Source organism: Pan paniscus, chromosome 3, assembly GCF_029289425.2.
Source record: "Pan paniscus chromosome 3, NHGRI_mPanPan1-v2.0_pri, whole genome shotgun sequence".
In the NCBI taxonomy this organism is placed as follows: domain Eukaryota; kingdom Metazoa; phylum Chordata; class Mammalia; order Primates; family Hominidae; genus Pan; species Pan paniscus.
Window position 1 is genome coordinate 145988149 of NC_073252.2, and position 21192 is coordinate 146009340.

At 38.9% G+C, this 21192-nt stretch overlaps 1 protein-coding gene across 3 annotated transcripts in view; it reads right to left on the bottom strand.

Annotated features, from left to right (window-relative positions):
- Positions 1–21192, bottom strand: part of NR3C2 (nuclear receptor subfamily 3 group C member 2) — a 366145-nt gene that overhangs the window by 32258 nt on the left and 312695 nt on the right. For all 3 annotated transcript variants that reach the window (XM_034959228.3, XM_034959227.3, XM_003815857.5), the window contains exons 7-8: positions 9353–9483; positions 3310–3467 (exon numbers count right to left, since the gene is read on the bottom strand). In XM_034959228.3, coding sequence (XP_034815119.1) covers positions 3310–3467; positions 9353–9483 — 289 coding nt within the window. The remainder of the gene's footprint in view (positions 1–3309; positions 3468–9352; positions 9484–21192) is intronic.

The window sequence follows — 21192 nt, forward strand, 5'->3', positions numbered from 1 at the left end:
AAAATATAAAGAACTCTCAAAACTCAGCAATCAGAAAACAAATTATCCAATTATGAAAAATGAGCCAAAGAGTTGAACAGACACTTCACCAAAGAAGATATAAAGATAAATGAGCATATGAAAAGATGTTCACCATCGTCAATCTTTTCGCAAGTGAAAACCACAGTAAGTTACCACTATGCAGCTATTAGAATGGCTGAAAGTAAACCGACTAACCACGCCAAGAGTTGGCAAGGGTATGGAGCAATCTGAACCTCATATGCTTCTTGTGGGAAGAGTAAATTGTTCAACCATTTTGGAAAACCGTTTGGCAGTTTCTTAAAATATGAAAATATACCTGCCATATTACCCAGGTATTCCACTACAAGGCATTCATCCAAGAAAGGAGAAAGTATATGTCTGTACAAAGACTTGTACATAAAGGTTCAGCATGGCTTTATTTTAATAGCCTCCAAGCTGGTAACAACCCAAACAACCATCAATAGGTGACTGCGCAAATTAATTGGGGGAAAATCCATACAACGGGAAACTACTTTGCAATAAGAAAAACACGACAAATTATTTATATATGAAATGGAATGAGTGAATCTCAATGTTACTATGCTAAGTGAAGGAAGCCAGACCAAAAAAGACTACATACTGCATCGTTACATTTATATGTAACACCAGAAAATGCAAACTAATCTCGATTAACAGAGCGATATAGAAAGTAATTGAGGAGAAGGAGTGTAGGTGGAAAGATTGAAGGAAGGCTGGAGAAAACTTTTGGGGTGATAGATATATTCGCTATCTTGATTGTGGTGATAATTTCACAGGTGTGCATAGAAGTCAAAACTTATAAAATTGTGGACTTTAAATTTGTTCAGTTTATTCTATATCAGTTATACCTCAATTAAGAAACCCCCACAGACACTAATTTACTTTGGGAAACTTTGCATAAAATCAGCATTTATGATACAGCCGTTCAAAAAACTATTCATTGAGTTCCTATCTATGCCAAGCACTGTGCTGGTGGGGGGAAAAAAAAAAACTAGCAAAGGAGGTTTTGACCCATGGACCACTAGGTGAGGCCTTAGTGTTTCCATTGTGCTATGCTGCTTAAGAAAAGTCAATTCCAAAGGGCTTTTGAAAAACCAGGTTTAACTTCTGTTGTAAGCCTCATTACATGGAAATTGTTTCAGAATGTTTCATCTATAATCACATGAATTTTGATATTCCACTTGTGCCTAACTGTACAAATAAGAGAATTTAAGAAAGAACCACAAAACCTCCATTCTATTCTCTACTCAGAGGGCCTTTCAACGAAATTAACAGACGAAAGTAAATCTGCTATGTGTTCTCATGTAGATGATCTGTGGTTTCAACATAAAAGGAGTGGGAAGACTTTGCTCCAGTTCCCTGCATTTCCTTTTGTGTGAGTCATGAAGAGCATAATTTGCTGTGTTCCCCAAAGCCTTGCTTGCCATCATCTCTTATTTCTAAGATTTTCCACTAAGTCACACTCTTTAAGCCACTGACAATTAGCAAAACTATTTATCACTGAGTTCGCCTTGTGGGAATTTGACTTCTGTCATATGAAAAGTTCAGATAAAGCAGAGGTAAATGATATGCACAGGGTCTCAGTGTAAAACACTGGAAAGTGACATTCTTTTATCAATTAACCTTATGCCATTAGTTACCACAGAGAGATAACATTCCGCTGGCATAATGGAATTTCTAAAAGATGGACCATTATTTCCATAATAATACCATTATAATACTGGTCATCAAGCCTGTCAACATTTTCCTTAATAGAAAAATATTTTTAAGAGTTTACTACTCAGGGCCGGGCGCGGTGGCTCACGCCTGTAATCCCAACACTTTGGGAGGCCGAGGCGGGCGGATCACGAGGTCAGGAGATCGAGACCATCCTGGCTAACACGGTGAAACCCCGTCTCTACTAAAAATACAAAAAATTAGCCGGGCGTGGTAGCGGGCGCCTATAGTCCCAGCTACTCGGGAGGCTGAGGCAGGAGAATGGCGTGAACCCGGGACGCGGAGCTTGCAGTGAGCCGAGATCGCGCCACTGCACTCCAGCCTGGGCGACAGAGCGAGACTCCGTCTCAAAAAAAAAAAAAAAAAAAAAAAGAGTTTACTACTCAGATCTTACAGGATGAACTTGGGCAATAAATTCTCCAAAAGAAAGTACGGAAACTTCACAAATGTGAAGAACTAAATTAGCATGACTGCGTACAACATCGTTTGAGCCAGAATTGGAGAAGCTGCTTGCAAAATAAAACAAGAAGCATATTTTAAATGACATACAAAGCAAGTTATCCAAATCAATATTTTGTAGAAACTGCTAAAACCACCTCGGCTATATCTATAATTGATTGAATTAGAAACAAGCTTAGAATCTCCTTTCTGTATTGACACAAGACAAGAAAGGTGACTCCTATGAAGAATAATGAATATAAGATTCAAAAGTTGGCAAAGATTGAGATGATCCAGGCTGGCCCTGAACCACTAATAATGTTTTTGAAAGATTGGGTTATTAGATTAACAGTTGTAGAAGATGGACACTATTTATGCAATGTTAAAGCAAACATTTTTATTAACCAAACATTTCCTAAATTACAAGCAAAAATGTGAAACTCAATCTGACACCTGTAGCAAATCTGAGGGCCTTCCCTGGTCCAGGGCATACTCTCTGCTGCAAATGAGGTTTGTTCCAAAGGTTATTTGAAAAAAAAATTCCTTAATCAGTTTTTAACTCTTGCTGCTTTCTACCAGATGATTTACTCTGATTCTTCCCAAAGCCCTGTGTATGGCAGATGCACCTGACAGCAATAACTCAAGCATACCCTGAGAATAACCCTATGGTTTAAGAAGAATATGTGTTCAGAGTTCTAAGCTAAGGAATCTCAGAGTGGCCAACCTGGAGATTCACTCCTAATCTATAGAGGACGTCCGAATCCCTGGCCCATTCTTTGGAATGCAGGTCGTCCAGGGGATCGAGGCCCTTTGTCATGGGTTACATGGAGGTTGCTAGGCAAAAATGCTATATAACCTGAATGCTTTTTATAAATGGGAGTGGTTTTCTGGCACTACTCTTGGCCCATCCTGTATGTAAGTACCCAATAAACCCTATGTCTCATTCCCTGGCTCTGGGTCTCTTCTTCAGCCCCTTGGACATGGTGATATTCTTAATGGAGTCAACAGAGGTCTAGCATGACACCCTGAAAACTCTCAGTCTCTGTTTCCTTTGGTCAGCAGTGTGTATGTGGTTGCTGATCCTTCACTTAGGAACCAAGGAGGGGCTCTACTCACGTCATGCATGGAGTCCAGCAGCTTGGTCAGTTGGTAGAACCTCTGCCAGCTCTGCCCAGAATTGTTGGGACACTTAGTTACCATCTTCCTCAGTTCTTTGATGTAATTTGTCCTCATTTCTTCAAATGCAGCCTGGCTTTTGAGGCCATCCTTTGGAACTGTGTTAAGGAAAACAGACATGTAAATTTCCAGGATGGAAAACAACTTTAGCATCTTGGCAGGTAAAGTCATATACTGATTTTGAGGTTAGATACTAAATTAATTGCATTTATGAATAAATATGGCAGCTGTCTACTGGCAAATACTTGTACACATACATACACAAAGAACAACTATTTATCAGATGTGTCTTATCACACACTTTGCACAGACTAGTTCACTTAACCCTGACAGCAATATTATGACATAACTGTTATATCATTCTCATTTTACAGATGAGGAAACTGAACACTGGAGGCTGAATCACTTGCCCATCGACACAATAAAAAAAGGCAGAGAAGGGGTGGTATTCAACTTAGGTCTGTCTGTTTCCAAAGCCTGCCTCTTAACCACAATGCCACATTGCCTTGTGGCTGGTCATCCAAGTGTTTATGAATCCTAACTTGCCAATACTTCACGATAGTAAAATATATTTTGATTTTCCAGGATAACTGAAGAGCCATAGACAATCTAGGTTGGGGCTAGAATTAGAAATCAACATCCTCATTCTCAAGTTCAGATATTAAAGACATTCGGGGGAACTGGCCATCTACGAAGGGGAGGACGCTGCATACAAAGAAGCACTTTCTATCCACTTTGCACCAGGATCTCATGACCACTAAGGCACGTGACCTTCCAGCACAACCCCATAAAGCGTCTGTACATCAAAATATATTTTCCTATCTCTGAGGTATTGGCAAGTTAGGATTCACGTACACTGGTTTATGCGTGTGAGGGGGGAACAACAACAGTGGCTCTGCACGCAAGGCAAAATTTAAAACTTTCAAAGAGAATGAACCATGTTCATCTGTATCTTTGATAAGGTAGAAAACTAAGGACAATATTTTCTTCTTTCCTTTTATGTGGTGGCTAGCTTTCGTATGTTTTAAAAAAATTCACTTAAAAGGAATACTTTGAAATTCAGGACTTGTAAGCTTATCAAGTGCTTCCGTGACCCGCTGAGAAGCAGGTCCCAGGACATTTGTGAAAGTACTTTATTAAGAAATGAAGTCCAGGTTTAGGACAGAGTTTAAGCATTTTTGTTCCACTATAGCCAATAGTTATGTTTATGCCTTAACACTGAATAAGAAAATCAACTAGAATTTTATTTCTAGGTGATAAAGACCTAATGAAAATTCACCTTGGGATATTAACATTCTGATTTTGAAACTGCTCTTACTTTCACTTCTTAATTACCTATTTATTTGCTAATTTCCCATAACTGGTGTAAATAATTATTTACTTTGGTCATCAGCACTTGGAGATGGTGCTGAGTGTTGTGTGCAACCCTGGAAGCCAGGCATACTGCTGTTTCCAAATAAACCCTGTTATCCTACAAAAAGATATGGATTATCTTGCAAATTAGCTTCTACTATTATGTTAATAATCTTCTTGAGTTTAATTGTTGAGACTTTTGATTTGTCATTTATTTGAGTCTATTTTTGTGAGGGGAAAAATAAATCCCGAATAGCAACTGCACAAATTCCTGAGGCTGCCACAGTATTAGTTGTGGTTTAAAATATTTGACATTCATATTAAATGTTAAATGCTATCCATTATATAACAAATAGTATTTTTTCTCCTGAAAACTTTATTTTAAAAGTAAAAAAACAAAAAGAACAGTAATAACCAGGATGTTAATAGTAAAATCCAATTTCTACCAAAATTTTAATGTTAACTTAAAACCTTCTAAAAGATAGGAAAAGTTTTCAAATATCTTACATTTCCCACCCACAGATTAGCATTTAAGTTATAAAACTGTACAAAGTAAATGTTTAGTTTTTCAGTATAGATACTTATATGGACATCACCCTATACATGAAAAGTTAACTAGTGGTAGAATAAATAAGTTTCACTATTATATTTCAGTACCATTTGGTACATCTAAGATTAACCAAATTTATATTTCTGATAGTGGTAGATCAAAAATTCTAAAAATTACAACAACTTGTCAAACAGTATTACTTATATATTATTGCTGTAACTGAAATATATTGTACCAGTTTCCCAGCCAGATTTTTTAGAAGTTGAAACAAACCCACAAATAAAGAGAACTTAAGCAAAACCTCAAATTTTGGAGTTCTGCCCAGAGTTTCTGAATTTACTTATTAAATGCAGCAGAGCTTTTGGAAATCATCCAAAATCTGGAGAAGAGCAAAGAGACAACTGGGGTAGAAGTCTGTCTGCTTTCCTCAAGAACATGAGAGCCTCTGATGTCAGTCCCGAAAAACTTTGATACACTGGATATCAGGTGTGCATCTGACATTCCTGAGATGAAAAATTTTCATGTGTTCTATCATAGATTAGCAAAACAAGCTTACTAACGCCTGCAGTTTTTATGGTTCATAAAATGCTTTACCTATGTTTTTTCCTACCTTTTTATTTTGCTTTTTCTGCATTGAAAAAAATCAGAATTCAAAGTACCGAGCTACTTGGGGGCTAATAAATTAATTCAAGTAGCTTCAAAATGGTATCAGAATCTATTACGAGCTGAGTGAATATGTAAAGAGATGTAAAAGGATAAGACATCAATTTAGATTGAGTAGTCAACATTCATGAAGAATTAGTATCACAAGCACTTAAAAAAATGTTTCACTTACATTCTATCATCCATTTGTCATAATTTTAAACATATTTTTCTAACCAGTAATGGTTAATAACCTAGCTTGGTAGAGGAGTAAAATCATTTTCAGTGAATTTAAACATTATAGTTCCAAAGTTATACTCCAGAAAGAATAAATCAGGAACAACAGAAACCTTGGTGAAGAGTGGAGCAGGAGGACGACCCTGCAGGTGAGGGGTTGTAAACACAAGAGCAGCGGGAGATGGGGCTGGGTGTAATTAGTGAGGAATGGTGGGGCCTGTGGCAAACTAGAGAGAACATGCCCTGCCCCGGGCAATTGAATTCAATGAAAATAAAACAAAAGGCCAAAAGCAACCCCAAAAACCTGTGCTGGCCAAATAAAACACAGCTGTGAACTGCTGGCCCCACCTCCCTACCAGGACTGCCGATTTGCCCCCTCTGCTATGGAGTCTGCGATTCTGCCTTTTGGACACTCTGCCCTCGCTGCTGCCATTGTGCGCCACCTGCCATCGCCTGCCTTTCAGCCTCTTGGTGACTGCTCTTAGGGGAGCAGGAATGACACTGGAGGTAAAGTTCCAAGCCATCGGTTTTAGTCCTAGCTCATAGAGGATACTCAACATATCACACTTATGTGCCTCCGTTTTGTCAACTTTAGAATAGGGCTATCAATCTCCCAGGGTAATTTTAAGCATTAAATTATATAATATATGGAAAAACACTTTGCAAATTGCAAGGTGCCAAACACAGGTAAAGGAGGATGTTACCCATGTCACCACTGTGTCCCCTCTTCCTGCTTTGATCACTACCTGATTCCAGCTTACTTTCCGTAGACCCAGTCCTCTCTGCTGGAAACAACAGCTCTTCATACGCATTCAGAAATCCTGAGCCCCTTGGCTAGTCTTGGCCCTTTTCTCCAAATGACTTTACTGATCACTGCCCCTTCTCCCACACCTCTGTTTCAGGGGCCCATGGTAAGGGCTGGGCACAGACTGGATACTCCAGGTTGTCACTAGGCACTCTCTCCTCTGAAGTCCATACCACCTGCCACGGCATCCTTGCAGGCTCTTAACATCTGGAACATTTTTCAGTTTCCTCAGTGGCCATTTCATACGGCTCAGAGTTTTCCTCTCCACATTGTCTCCTGTCATCTTTCTGGGTCTCGCCCTCATCTGATGGGAGCTTCCTCAAATTCTTTCCCCTCTGTTGGAAAATGCCTGTGCTGTTGTCAAGAGTTAAACTGCCAGACATCCTTGCCAAAGCTAATCCTGTCCTCTCTTGTCTCCTCTGGCACTTTATGCCACTAACTTCTCTCCTCCCATACTTGGTTCCAGAAGCCCAAAACAGCTTCTCATCAATTTGCAAGTCCCTGGCATGCTGGCACCTGCCCGATGCCTAATGGTCAACTCCAGTGGCCTTCTGTCGGGGTTATCAACTTTCTCTGTGGAGGCCATGCTGTTAGTCACATGCCTTTTGAAAACTCTCACCTCGTGGCTTCCAATACCATACACTCTCCCAGTTTCTCCACCTCTCTGACAGTTCTGTCTCTGTCCCTGCAGCTTCTGCCACCCTCCTGTAACACAGCTCCACTGGCTCTCTCTGGATGATAGTAACCCCACTCACCATTGGAATTATACTACTATTTTCTATAAGGATAATTTCAAATTTATATCTCCATGCTCATACCTGTCTTCACAGTCCCAGTCCCCAGTTCTCCCCATCTTTTGGCTGTTTCTATCAAGACTCAGAGTTGGTATCAAAAAATTAACCTATCCAAAACAGAACTCATTTTACACGCCACACAATCTGCTCCAAGTCCTGATGTTAACATATTCCTACTAATGGCATCACTACTGTGGCTAGTCATTTCTCTGCGCTCAAAACCTGTGTCACTCTGACCCACAGCACTTTTATTTCCCTTCCTAGGCAGCTGTCAAGGCCAACTCTACAATGTTTCTGGACTCCACTTGCTCCTGTCTATCATACTACCAGTCATGGTAATGCCCCCCATTATTTCCACAGGCTCCCAGCAGGTCTCTGTGCTTCCAGCTGGGCTAAGTTCTCTGTCTCTGCCTCTCTCCCATCCTGTCTCTCTCCTCTTGAATCTATTCCGCCAGAGAGACCCTTATAAAGCCATACAATACAGCTTTGATCCTGTCATCCCACTGCTCAAAAGCCTTCAGCATTGCCCTCTTCTGCCCACCTAATGAAGTTCAGATTTCTTCAATGGACATTGAATATTTTGGTCTAATCCACACCCCAATCTTATTACCCACAACTCCTCCATCCAACATAACTTGATGCACCTTTAAAAAATAAATGAATACATAAATAAAATAAAGGATTGGAAGGCAAAACAACCCCTCCCCGCTAAGTGTTGTTACTGCCTATATAGACTTCCCCACAGGTCCACACTCATTACTGATGCTCATGGCAATGCCATCTCACACCTTCTATCCAACCTACGACCCTTGCAAAACCCTCCAAGATCCAGCTGCATCACATGTCCCTCCCAGATCCCCAGAACTGAATGTGCTCTTCCCTTCTTTGAACCACCATTACATTCCTTACCTCCATCATAGTAAATAATTACTTTCCATATGTATTAAAGATATCTTTGGCCAGGCGTGGTGGCTCACGCCTATAATCTCAGCACTTTGGGACACTGAGGCTGGTGGATCACCGGAGTTCGAGACCAGCCTGGCCAACATGGTGAAAGCCCATCTCTACTAAAAATACAAAAATTAGCTGGGTATGGTGGTGCATGCCTGTAATCCCAGCTACTCGGGAGGCCGAGGCAGGAGAATCGCTTGAACCTGGGAGGTGGAGGTTGCAGTGAGCCAAGATCATGCCACTGCACTCTGGCCTGGGCAACAGAGCAAGACTTCATCTCAAAAAAAAAAAAAAAATCTTTGAACTTTTCTTAGAGTATAAACTCCATGAGGATAAAGACTGTGCTTCATTAACCCTTGTGTTTCCTGAATTGCCCAATCCTACCATACACATAACAGACACTTTATAAACACTGAGTGGCTGGATGGATGAAGGAATGTTGGGGTATGCTCTTTCACATGCCCAAAGCTTCATACTTTGCAAGTAACTTAGTTCATCAAAGGTCAAAGCCTTCCTCCCATTTCTTCAATGTTTCTGTTTGGTTTCTTTTTGTTTTGGTACCAACTACCTGAATACAATAAATAGCCTACTGCCCTATGGGGAAGATGATCTGGTAATATAGAAACAGTGCCAGAATGGGCATCAATTTACTTGTGCTTAGTAGCAGCAAAACTTTCATGATGGTGTATTCTTCAAAGGTGAGCTGCAGTCGAACGAACTGAAGGCTGATTTGGTGCATCCCCTGGCATAGTTCATACATGGCAGACTGATGCATCTTCTCTCTGCAAAGGAAAAGAAGAAAATGTCTGAGAATGCAAGATTCATTATCAAACCCAGACTGGCAGCCTGAGGCAGCTTAATAAGAGATCTGAGTCAGAATTCTCCTTTTGGCTTCAACATGGAGCAGATGTGTATTTTAAAGACAAGTTAGATGCTTTTCATAGTGATTGGTAAATTGCTTCTAGACCAATACTGCTGGGCCGTTTACTTGTACCCTGTGAGAATGTGTCAGGAGCACTGAAACCAACCCTTTCAAAGTATGCCATGATTTCATTTTATGTCAAGAGTAATACTGACTGATGAGGATTTTAGTGTGTTACAGTGAGACCATCCACAAAGCAGAGAAGCTGCTGTGATCTGACTATTGTTCCTTCTCAGCCACAGATATCCAGCACTTATAGGAAAGGACTGGGCTAGATGCTACGAACATAGGATGAGGATGACCAATCTTATTTCTCCATGGGCCTTCCTTACAGAGGTCATGGAGCATGTTATTAACTATTTACAGCAACATGTTTTAAAAGGGAAATTAAAAAATACTTTAAAAGGTGAGAACGTCAAATGGAATTTTTCTGATAAAGAGAAAAAATGACAAGGGAGTTTGGCACAACATATACAAATACTTCCACACACACAACCAAACAATACCCTCACACCACTATCCAAATGCTTCCATAAAAATCCATGTTATCTAAAAACAGAAGTCATTATTTTCTCTTTGCTTGAGAAGTAAGCAAGGCATCACTATTTTTTTTAGATGTTTTCCTTCAAAGTGATAAACCTTTTGTAAGGCCCTGGATAACTATTGGTTCATGGTGACCAGACCGTAAAAAGTGAAAGAGACACTATTGGTGAAAAATGGGAAAGGACTTGCCAAAGGCCAAAGAAACAGAAAACGAGGTCTGGACAGTGGATCCATTAAAGGATGACTGAAAGCAGGCAGCATCTGCAGGAAAGCAATGTGGGGATCTCTTTTCCAGGATGGATTCTGGGGCTCCCCTCAATTGGCAGAAATCTCTTGCAACTCAACTCTGAATGCCAATTATAAGGAACCCATAATGAAACACAGCACATGTTCTCTGCATTATTGTATGTCTTTCCTCTCCCCCAGTAAGATAGAAGCCATTTTAAATTAAGGAAATATTTTAAACACACACATGCTAATAGCATGAGCTTCCAAATCTACCATCCAGAATTAACAGTGTAAACAAATGCTACTATTTTTGCAATATGTGCACCGGATTTTTAAAAATTAAAAACGGCAGAGTTAAGGCCCACTCTGCCTTCTTCCCCGATCCCATCCATCTCTTCCTCTTTCAAGAAGAGAACTACCCAGTCTGGGTGATTATCATTTCCTCTCAGATGTGTCTATTTCACTACACATGTATGTATCTACAAAAACAGCATACAGTACTGCTTTATGTAAATTTGAAATTAGATATGCACATCCTTCTGCAACTTATTTTTATTGAACAGTAACTTTGAGATGTATCTATTTTGATACAGGTAACTAATTCATTTTAACTGCTTCGAGCTTCATTTGTTTGAATGTATAGCAATTTACTTATCCATTCCACTACTGATGGACACTTGGGTTGTTTGCTCTTTATTGCTATCACAAATGATGCCCAAGGAATATCCTTGTCGTTTCTATAGGATACAGAATGAAAACAGAACTTCTGAGTCATAGATTTGCACATGTCACCTGCTTTCATTCCAACCAGTAGAGCATGAGCGTGCCCTTACTTCACATCCCCACCAATGCTTGCCATTATCCAATTTCATTTTTTTTCTATTTGATGGGAGGTTGAATGGACAGTACATGGTTGCTTTTATTTCCATTTCCATCATCACCAGTAGGTTCAGTATTTTTTTCAAATGTTTACTCATCATTTGGGGGTCTTCTTTGGTGATTTGACTATTCATATCTTTACCAATTTTACCCATTTTTTCCTTCTTGCACTGAGTAACACCATTTTTATTCCTAATAATTTTTTGCCTTAAAAATATCTGATCTTCACATTGTTTTTCTTTCTCTCTACCTCTTTTTCTTGCTCTCTTTAGAACTTGTCAGGTGTGCTGTCCACCTTTCTTTTGATCCCTTTGTTTCAAACTTCCCACGTAATTATATTTCACACATATTTTCTAAACAGAAAAGGCTGGAGTAAGAAATCGGAGAGTCTCTGTATTTTAATAACTCAGTTTAATCTGTTTTTAGTTATCATGATTACTGACAAGTTTGGATGTTCTCTACCATTTTAACTTACTTTCCTTCCTCTTTCCCTTCTTCCTCCTTCTCTTCCTTTCATTGGATTGACCTAGCTTTTTAGCCCCCTGTTGCTGGAAGTCAGGGACCCCGAATGGAGGGACCAGCTGGAGCCGTGGGAGAGGAACATAAATTGTGAAGATTTCATTTTAATATGGACATTTATCAGTTCCCAAACACTACTTTTATAATTTCTTAAGCCTGTCTTTAATCTCTTAATCCTGTTATCTTTGTAAGCTGAGGATGTATGTCACCTCAGGACCACTGTGAAAATTGTGTTAACTGTACAAATTGATTGTAAAACGTGTGTTTGAACAATATGAAATCAGTGCACCTTGAAAAAGAACAGAATAACAGCGATTTTTAGGGAAAAAGGGAAGACAACCAAAAGGTCTGACTGCCTGCGGCATCAGGCAAAAAAAGCCATATTTTTCTTCTTGCAGAGAGCCTATAAACAGACGTGCAAGTAGGAAATATATCACTAAATTCTTTTCCTAGCAAGGAATATTCATATTAATACCCTGGGGAAGGAATGCATTCCTGGGGGGAGGTCTATAAATGGCCGCTCTGGGAATGTATGTCTTATGCGGTTGAGATAAGCACTGAGATACGCCCTGGTCTCCTGCAGTACCCTCAGGCTTACTAGGATGGGGAAAAACTCTGCCCTGGTAAATTTGTGGTCAAACCGGTTCTCTGCTCTCAAACCTTGTTTTCTGTTGTTTAAGATGTTTATCAAGGCAATACATGCACTGCTGAACATAGACCCTTATCAGTAGTTCTGCTTTTGCCCTTTGCCTTGTGATCTTTGTTGGACCCTTATTGGTAGTTCTGCTTTTTTCGCTTTGTCCTGTTCCCTCAGAAGCATGTGATCTTTGTTAGCCCCTTATTAGTAGTTCTGCTTTTTGCCCTTTGAAGCATGTGATCTTTGTACCTATACCCTGTTCTTACACCCCCTCCCCTTTTGAAACCCTTAATAAAACTTGCTGGTTTTGAGGCTCAGGTGGGCATCACGATCCTACTGATATGTGATGCCACCCCTGGTGGCCCAGCTGTAAAATTCCTCTCTTTATACTGTCTCTTTATTTCTCAGCTGGCCAACACTTATGGAAAATAGAAAGAACCTACATTGAAATACTGGGGGCGGGTTCCCCCGATATCCCCCCTCTGCTATGGCTCTACTGGATTTAGAAGCTATACATGCTGTTTTTACACCTTAAGTTATCATTGTTAAATCTAGTTTCTCTCATACACACACACTCCAGGTCTGCTTAGATTTCCCCAGTGTTTCTCTGACCACCATCACTTCTTGCACTTTACTCCTGAGTTCAGTTTCTTACTTATTGAAGAATGTATTTTAGTAATTCTTTCAGCAGTGATTAGTTGATAAATGTTCAGGGGCTGGGTGCAGTGGCTCATGCTTGTAATCCTAGCACTTTGGGAGACCGAGGCAGGCAGATCACCTGAGGTCAGGTGTTCAAGACCAGCCTGGCCAACATGGTGAAACACCATCTCTACAAAAATAGAAAAACTAGCTGGGCATGATGGCAGGTGCCTGTAATCCCAGCTACTCAGGAGGGTGAGGTGGAAGAATCACTTGAACCAGGAGGTGGAGTAATAGTGAGCCAAAATCTGCCATTGTACTCTAGCCTGGGTGACAGAGTGAGACTCCATCCCAAAACCAAACCAAACCAAACCAAACCAAACCAAACCAAACCAAACCAAAGTTCATGTCTCACGTCTTTTGGTCTCAATTTGTCTGAAAATGTCTTTATTTTATCTTCATTCCTGGATGATAGTTTAAAAAGCTATGGATTTCTAGCTTGGCAGGTGATTTACCACAGTACTTTGCAGATAGTATTCAACTATACCTGGGCCTTAATTGTTGCTTTTGGGAAATTTCCTGTTAGTCTCATTGTCATTCTCCTGAAGGTAGCCTGCATTTTTCTCTTTGGTAGCTTTAAATTTTTTTTCTCTATTTATATGATTGCCTGCAGTTTCATTATGATGTACTGAGGTGCAGACTAATTTTTAATTCTCCCGTTCAGGACTCAATGTCCTTATTCAACTTGCATATGTAAGTATTCCTTCAGTTCTAAAATGTTTTTAGCCATTGTCCCTTCAAATATCACCCTATCCTGTTCCTGTTATTTTTCCTTTTTAAATTCCATTTAGCAGTATGTTGGACCTTCTCCTCATGTCTTCCACATTAGCCTCTCTTTCATATCTTCTCGCTTTTTATCTCTCTGTACTGCATTCCTAGGTGATTTTCTCAGATCTCTTTTCCATATAATCTACTGTTTAATATCTATAGTGTTTTAATTTTAATGGCAGTATTTTTCATGTTGAGGAGCTGAGAAATGCTCTATTCAATTCTCTCTCAAACATTTCTGTTCTTTTCCATAGGTATTTTTCCTTTACATATCTAGATATTTAAACATTTATTTTATAGTTTCTTTCAGATGTTTTATTCAAATTTGGGGGGTGCTAATATGCATATCTAACATGTATTGTTTTGGCATGTATTGTCTTCTAGATGAATCCCATGGGTTCTGGCTTGTGGATGGGACACTACAGAGTTTTAGCATTTGCGACTGCCATGGGTATAAGCATTTTACTTGTTCTGGAGCAGTTTTTATGCTAATTTCTCAGCTTAAACACTTTTTGCAAGACTCATGTAGTTTAAATTTAGACTCCACACTTGATGTGGTGCAGGTTTTTGTTTCTTATTTCTTTCAGCTTCCTTGCCATGCTGGCTGGTTGGTTTAGTTTTATTGTCCTTGTTAGTAGACAGCGAAATCTTTGCCAAGCCCTGGATTTATGCAGGGAGCTCTATTTCAGGTGCTGGCCTTGTTGGAGTCTAGCTTCCTGTCACCTTTCTCTGTCTGTGTTCTAATACCCACTCCTCAAGCGCATATCTGTATTCAATAGTCAGTGGGCCATCTGTGGCATTAGTTCTGCTTTAAAGCACCCTGCCTATGAATTTCCTAGTTTTGCGCCTTTTAAAAACATTTCTTTTGAGCTTGGCTATATATTTAAGACTTTTTTTTTTAAATGCAGAATTTCTGTGTGTTTAGAGCCAAAAAAATAAAAAAAATTAAAAAGCTCAGTTTAGTTCCATCATTTTGATTGGTAACTGCAAACTTCTTCAAGACAGGATCCATGTCTAACTTTTGTAAATGTCAAAAAGAATATGATAAACAAGTGCTATGTGTCAATCTTTGCTAAGCATTTCTCATGAATGAATGATAGAGAGAAGGAAAGGAAAAAAGAAAAGAGAACAGTTAAAGGCTATGAAAACATACAGATTTGCATATGATGATGATAATTAAGGAAAATACTGGCAATTTATAAAAAGTAAGATTATCAAGTGGCCACAAAATTAGATATTGCATTTATGAAGTTCTACAAAATTTTTGAGAGAGAAAGACTGATTTAGATTGTGACATGGGTAAAGCAAATTGGAAAATCAGGATGTCTGTGGAGCATAACACAACATGCATTTCATACTGTGCGGCTTGAAAAATGTGCTCATATGCATTTGATTCCTTAAGGGGGCATCCCTGGCTTTGCCCCAGCAGGTCCTAGAGGGGCACAGCCCATCAGCCTTTCAGCATGCTGGCTTTGTGATCTGGTAGCATGTGATCTGGTAGCTTTGTGATCATGTACCATCTGAGATCTCAGGCTTATCACATATAAAATTGGAATACTAATAATAATTCCAATCTTGCAGGGATGTATGAACTAATTATATGGAAGCTCTTAAATTATACTTCACACATGTTAGCTTTATTTGGAAATCATGGAGAGAATACAATGCTTCTTAAGAGACCAATGATCATTTGGTTGAAACAAACCAAGAAGGAGTCAAGTCTTAAAATAAGTTTTCAGGAATACAGTATTATGTTATTATTTTAAATTATTTCTATATAGAAGATGGCAAATCTAGGGAAAAACCAGAGATAATGTAGGTTTTTAGAAGGTAGAAATAACTTGCCTAGAGTAGAACATGAGAACGGAACACCTCCATGTCAGAGTGTTTCTGTTATCAGATGTGTTAACAAAACATCCACACACAGATTAAAGATTAAAGAGAGACCTCAGATTCCACTTGAAAACAGATTAGAACGTTAATGTGTGACAACACACCTAAAGAAAGCATTTTTTTTGCCACTGCAGTATGAACAGTATCTCTTTTTAACTCTTTGTGAGGTATTAACTAAATAACCTCTACAGTCTCCATAGCTATCATTTATGGATTACCCGCCACACACCAGAGCTAAATTTCTTCTTGCTAAATCTCAAAATGCCCTGTGAGGAATTATTCTCATATTCATGATAAGGAATTTTAGGTACATGTGAAGCCAGGATCCAAACCCAGGTTTTTCACTTCAAAACTCGGGCCTTCTCCTTTCTCTGTGTGCCAAGCTGAGTAATCATTTTTGGCTCTTTTTTCCAGAGTCATACAACTCTATTCAGTACCTCCAGTGTTTTGTTATTACAATCACTCATTTGTTTATTCTTTGCTCACCATTATGTGGTAACATTTTGTGTTTTCAAATTCCATTGCTGTTTCCATTGCATGAAATCGAATTCTCTAAATGAAGAGTACTGAGCACTCAATATAGCTCGAAATTTCAAGAAAATAGGTCATCTTGAAAAAGCATTTTATATCACATCATTTTTGCACAATTTTTTGTGCAATTGTGCATTTTTTTTGCACAATTAAATTAAATGTATAGAAATGTACATGCAAGGAAGTTTAAATAAGGACAATCTTTTGGCATAATATTGGTATTAATTTTGCAATATCGCTTTACAGAATATACTCTTTGCTACGTGCTTTTATTCATGTTATAATTTTACCTCATTTTGAATAGAATAATGTAAAAATATACTGACTACTTTGGGAAAGAGAAGCAAGCTCATATAATGCTTCTGTAAAACAAAAGTAAATCCATGACCAAAAGTCACCCTTGAACAGTGGACTAATACAAATGTGGTAATAGATTACTGATGTAGAAAACAGCCATATAGTGAACATCAGACCTGAGTTACTAACAGCTGCTAGTCTCTACTTAAGAACCGTGAATACTAATATACTTGCACATGTCAGCCATTTCTAAATATCTTCTTATTTGCAGGAACAGAATAAAAACTTTACTTTTGGATAAATAAACATAGCAGCCAAAGTGGGTCTAGAGACCCATTCCAGAGGTTGGGTTAAAATGAATAATAGTTCTAAAATATTTTTTAAAAAACACTTCAATAGTTTTGTAAACTTGAAATTTTCTCAAATGAGGAAGCCAATTTTATTTGTAGCTATAACTTCATCTGGTCTTCTCTTAGAACATCCATTGTACTAAACTAAAATCATATCATCATTTGGAAATAGTTTTAAAATAGTAAGTTAAAATTATCTAACTTCTCCAAATCTGATTCACTTGGGACTAAAGTGAATAATGAGAGTTAGACAATATTTTTTCCTTGCTTTGGAGAGAATTTGGGATTAGAAATGGGGTTTAATTCATGTAAGAATAGTGGGAATTAGAAAAAGCCCATTAAAATCCGAGTGTGAGTAGGGCTTTCAAAATTTAAATGACTTGGGTGCTGGCTGCCTGCTTTTAACTGAGCACCTAAACAATCTGAACAACTGTTTTATCTACAGGACCCACCCATGCTATCTTACCATCATTATGTCAACCGTGTTGCCCTATTTCACATTATGAGACTAGTCCATTGAGCCTATCAGCCAATGGCTGTCAGAAGGAACACTCTTGTTTTGCAGGTACTGGCTTACCATTCAGGTATCTGGAAGTCCTTCTAGAAGTAGTTGATTTGAGAAATTATTGCCCCAAATTAAATGTAATCGTAGAATCATATTCATGTTGTATTTTGACAGAAGTAGATATTTGACAAGCCCAAACTACAAAGCATTCCAGGCTATGAATGCCTGTAGAACTCGGGAGCTCTAAGTATGAGTCTAAACACCTTCACGGACACTTCGTGCGGTGGCCATCCACCACAGTGAGAACACAAGCAAGGCTCTTCCATCTTCCACTGTCTAAATCTGTGGGATGGTTTGAACTTCCCACTCATTCCAGGTTCTCATTCCAGGTTCTCATCAGCAACCTCTATTCTGAGGTTGCCTTGATCTTGTCAAGGGCTCAGTTGAGTTCACCTTTGAGGTGGCTAGTTTTAGGGGCATGCTTACCACTCAACTCCTTAATGGTCTCCCAAGGTGTTACCCCTGAAATTCGGCTAGACCACTAGGAAGTCACATAGGCAGGCCTCCAAAGCAGTGCATTTTGCAGACATTATTTAACATTATGCCTCCACTGAACTCTGCCAAGAAATAGCCCTTTGCAGAAAAACTGCATCTTTGCAAGATGGCTTCTGAAGATGACTTCCATTTTTTGTTACTCATCATTCTTATTAAGACTCATGTGATACATGGACCTTGAACTTTAGGCCTGGAAAAAGCTTCTTTCTTGATGCTAACTTCTACTTAATGAATCTCTGCAGGAAGTGAAAGCAGGCCATCGAGGGGATATTTGTTGTTCATAGCAGCATTATTCACAATAGGCAAAAGATAGAAGCAACCCAAGTGTTCACTGACAGATAAATGGATAAACATGTGGTATATGTATACAGTGGGACATTATTGAGTCCTAAAAAAGGAAATTCTGACATATGCTACACCATGGATGAAGCTTCATATTATGCTAAATGGAATACGCCTGTCAGAAAAAGACAAATACTGCATGATTTCACTTATATGAGCTATCTAAAGTAGTCACACTCATAGAAACAGTAAGTAAAACGGTGGTTACCAGGGGCTGGGGGTAGGTGGGAATGCAGAATTAGTTCAGTGAGTACAGTTTTAGTTTTGCAAGATGAAAAAGTTCTGGAGACTGGTTGCACAACAATGTAATACTACTACTGAACTGTACACGTAAAAAGGGTTAGAAGGCAAATTTTGTTATGTGTATTTTTTTATCACAACTAAAATATGTTTTGAAAATTAGAAAAACAAGAATCTCTACAACCCATAATCCTGTTATAACTTTATTTATTTATTTATTTATTTTTGATGGAGTCTCACTCTGTCACCCAGGCTAGAGTGCAGTGGCACGATCTCGGCTCACTGCAACCTTCGCCTCCCTGGTTCAAGCGATTCTTCCACCTCAGCCTCTCAAGTAGTTGGGATTACAGGTGCGTGCCACCACGCCTGGCTAATTTTTGTACTTTTAGTAGAGATGGGGTTTCCCCATGTTGGCCAGGCTGGTCTCGAACTCCTGACCTCAGGTGATCTGCCCCCCTGCTTCGCCTCCCAAAGTGCTGAGATTACAGGTGTAAGCCACTGCACCCAGCCTATACTTTGAGATCGATTAAGAAACTAATATTTGTGTTTAATAATGCAACTTCTGTTAGCATTCAGGTGATTCATTCTTTCTTCTTTTATAATATACAAAATGTCTGTCTTACTCTCTGTTTTAGCTACTTGCTTTTTGTCTTTTTGTGTCTTGAATAGTTTTTAGTTTTACTGTATCTGTGTTTTTATTGCAAGCTACGCTCAATGCTTTTGGAAAGCATGCAGGGTAAAAATTATTTAATAAACTATGATTTCAAAAAGTCACTCAGAAACAGTTCCTCAAAGACCTTTCTGATATAGTTTTGGTACCCTAAAGGGGAAGGAAAATAGAACTACCTTTATCACTCTTTTCTCTTTCCACGAACTCACATTTAATAAATGTAATCCTTTCACATCAGCCGATTTTATAAATGCCAAAGCACAAAAGGTTCCCAACTCTTCCACCTATGGGAACCTATGAAAAGTACAATGACATTTTTAAACGTAAGATCCTTTAGTAATATTGCACTGAACTGTACCTTGTCAACTAAATACCTTTTAGATATGTAAGACATCACTTTATTTAAGAAGGAACTACAAAAAGAAGCCTTTGAAATACTTCACATTAGCCCCTGGATTAAGCTCTACATAGCTCTCATCATTCTGAAGGTCTGTGTACTCTTCTGGATAGTGGGGTGCATATCTTTCTATGACTGATTTTTGTATGGTGCATAGGTCAACAATTATGTGAGTGATAAATAAATATCTGGCAATAAACAGGAACAGGTAAATCAACAGATTTCATAGACTTTCAGCTGTTCTTTTCTTTGTAGAGATAAACAAAACAAAGGTTGTTTTGTTTTGCTCAATCAGGGTTGAAGTCTCTGGAATCTCAAGAGGAGGCCTCTCAATGAACACGTTTTTTTTGTTTTTTTTTTTTTGGTTTTTTTTTTTTGAGACAGAGTCTCGCTCTATCGCCCAGTCTGGAGTGCAGTGGCACGATCTCGGCTCACTGCAAATTCCGCCTCCTGGGTTCACGCCATTCTCCTGCCTCAGCCTCCCGAGTAGCCGGGACCTGGGACTACAGGTGCCCGCCACAATGCCTGGCTAATTTTTTTTTGTATTTTTAGTAGAGACGGGGTTTCACTGTGTTAGCTAGGATGGTCTCAGTCTTCTGACCTTGTGATCCGCCTGCCTCGGTCTCCCAAAGTGCTGGGATTACAGGCGTGAGCCATCGCGCCCAGCCAAACATGTTTGTTAACATACTATTTATTAGTTTAGTAAACTGCCTCTAGGAATGTGTGTGTGTTACATCGTCAGAATGTAGGCAGCAATAGTGTCAATCTCGCAACAGAGAGTTAAATAACTTGACTGGTGTGGTGCACAGACGTAATCACAGCTGACCTGAAAGACCAGACTTTATATCTGATACTGCAAACTGCATCGTGTCTGAATAAATCTAACATCTTGTTACATGGTCAGTATAACAGATGGTCCATGTCTCAGGCTTATTATATTCCTAAAAACAGCATGCAGAAAAACAGGTTTTTTCTTTCAAACCTCAATTAGAATAAAAATGACCCCAATTTGAACATTCAAATTATTCCAGTTTACTGTTAATTTTTTTCATAGTCTTATTAATTTTTCCTCAACTGACAAACAAGATGTATCTGTAGAAGGACCATTTTGCTAGTTGCAGTCCTGACACCTGTTCATTTTTATAGTACTTGCAGAGTTTATTTATAACCAGGGTAGAACTCAGCCATAAGGTCTAGAAATCACCTGAGAATGCTATTGTGGTCTGCCTTACTGGACTAATGTGTTAGAGAGACTAATGTCCCATTGGTCTCCACAACATTCATCCATTCTCTCTTAATTTTGCATGGTCAATTCTAGTAATAGTTAAAAGCTAATTCAGTATTTTATCACCTTAGTTGATGTTCCAGAAGAGATATGTTTTCATACAACTGCCCTTGGACTTCAACATCAAATATCCACTGACTTTAATTCATGATACACAGATCAGAATAACGTGACAATGTAAAAATCTAGAAGGGGCCTTGTTATATGGCAACTGTAATTTACCAATGATAG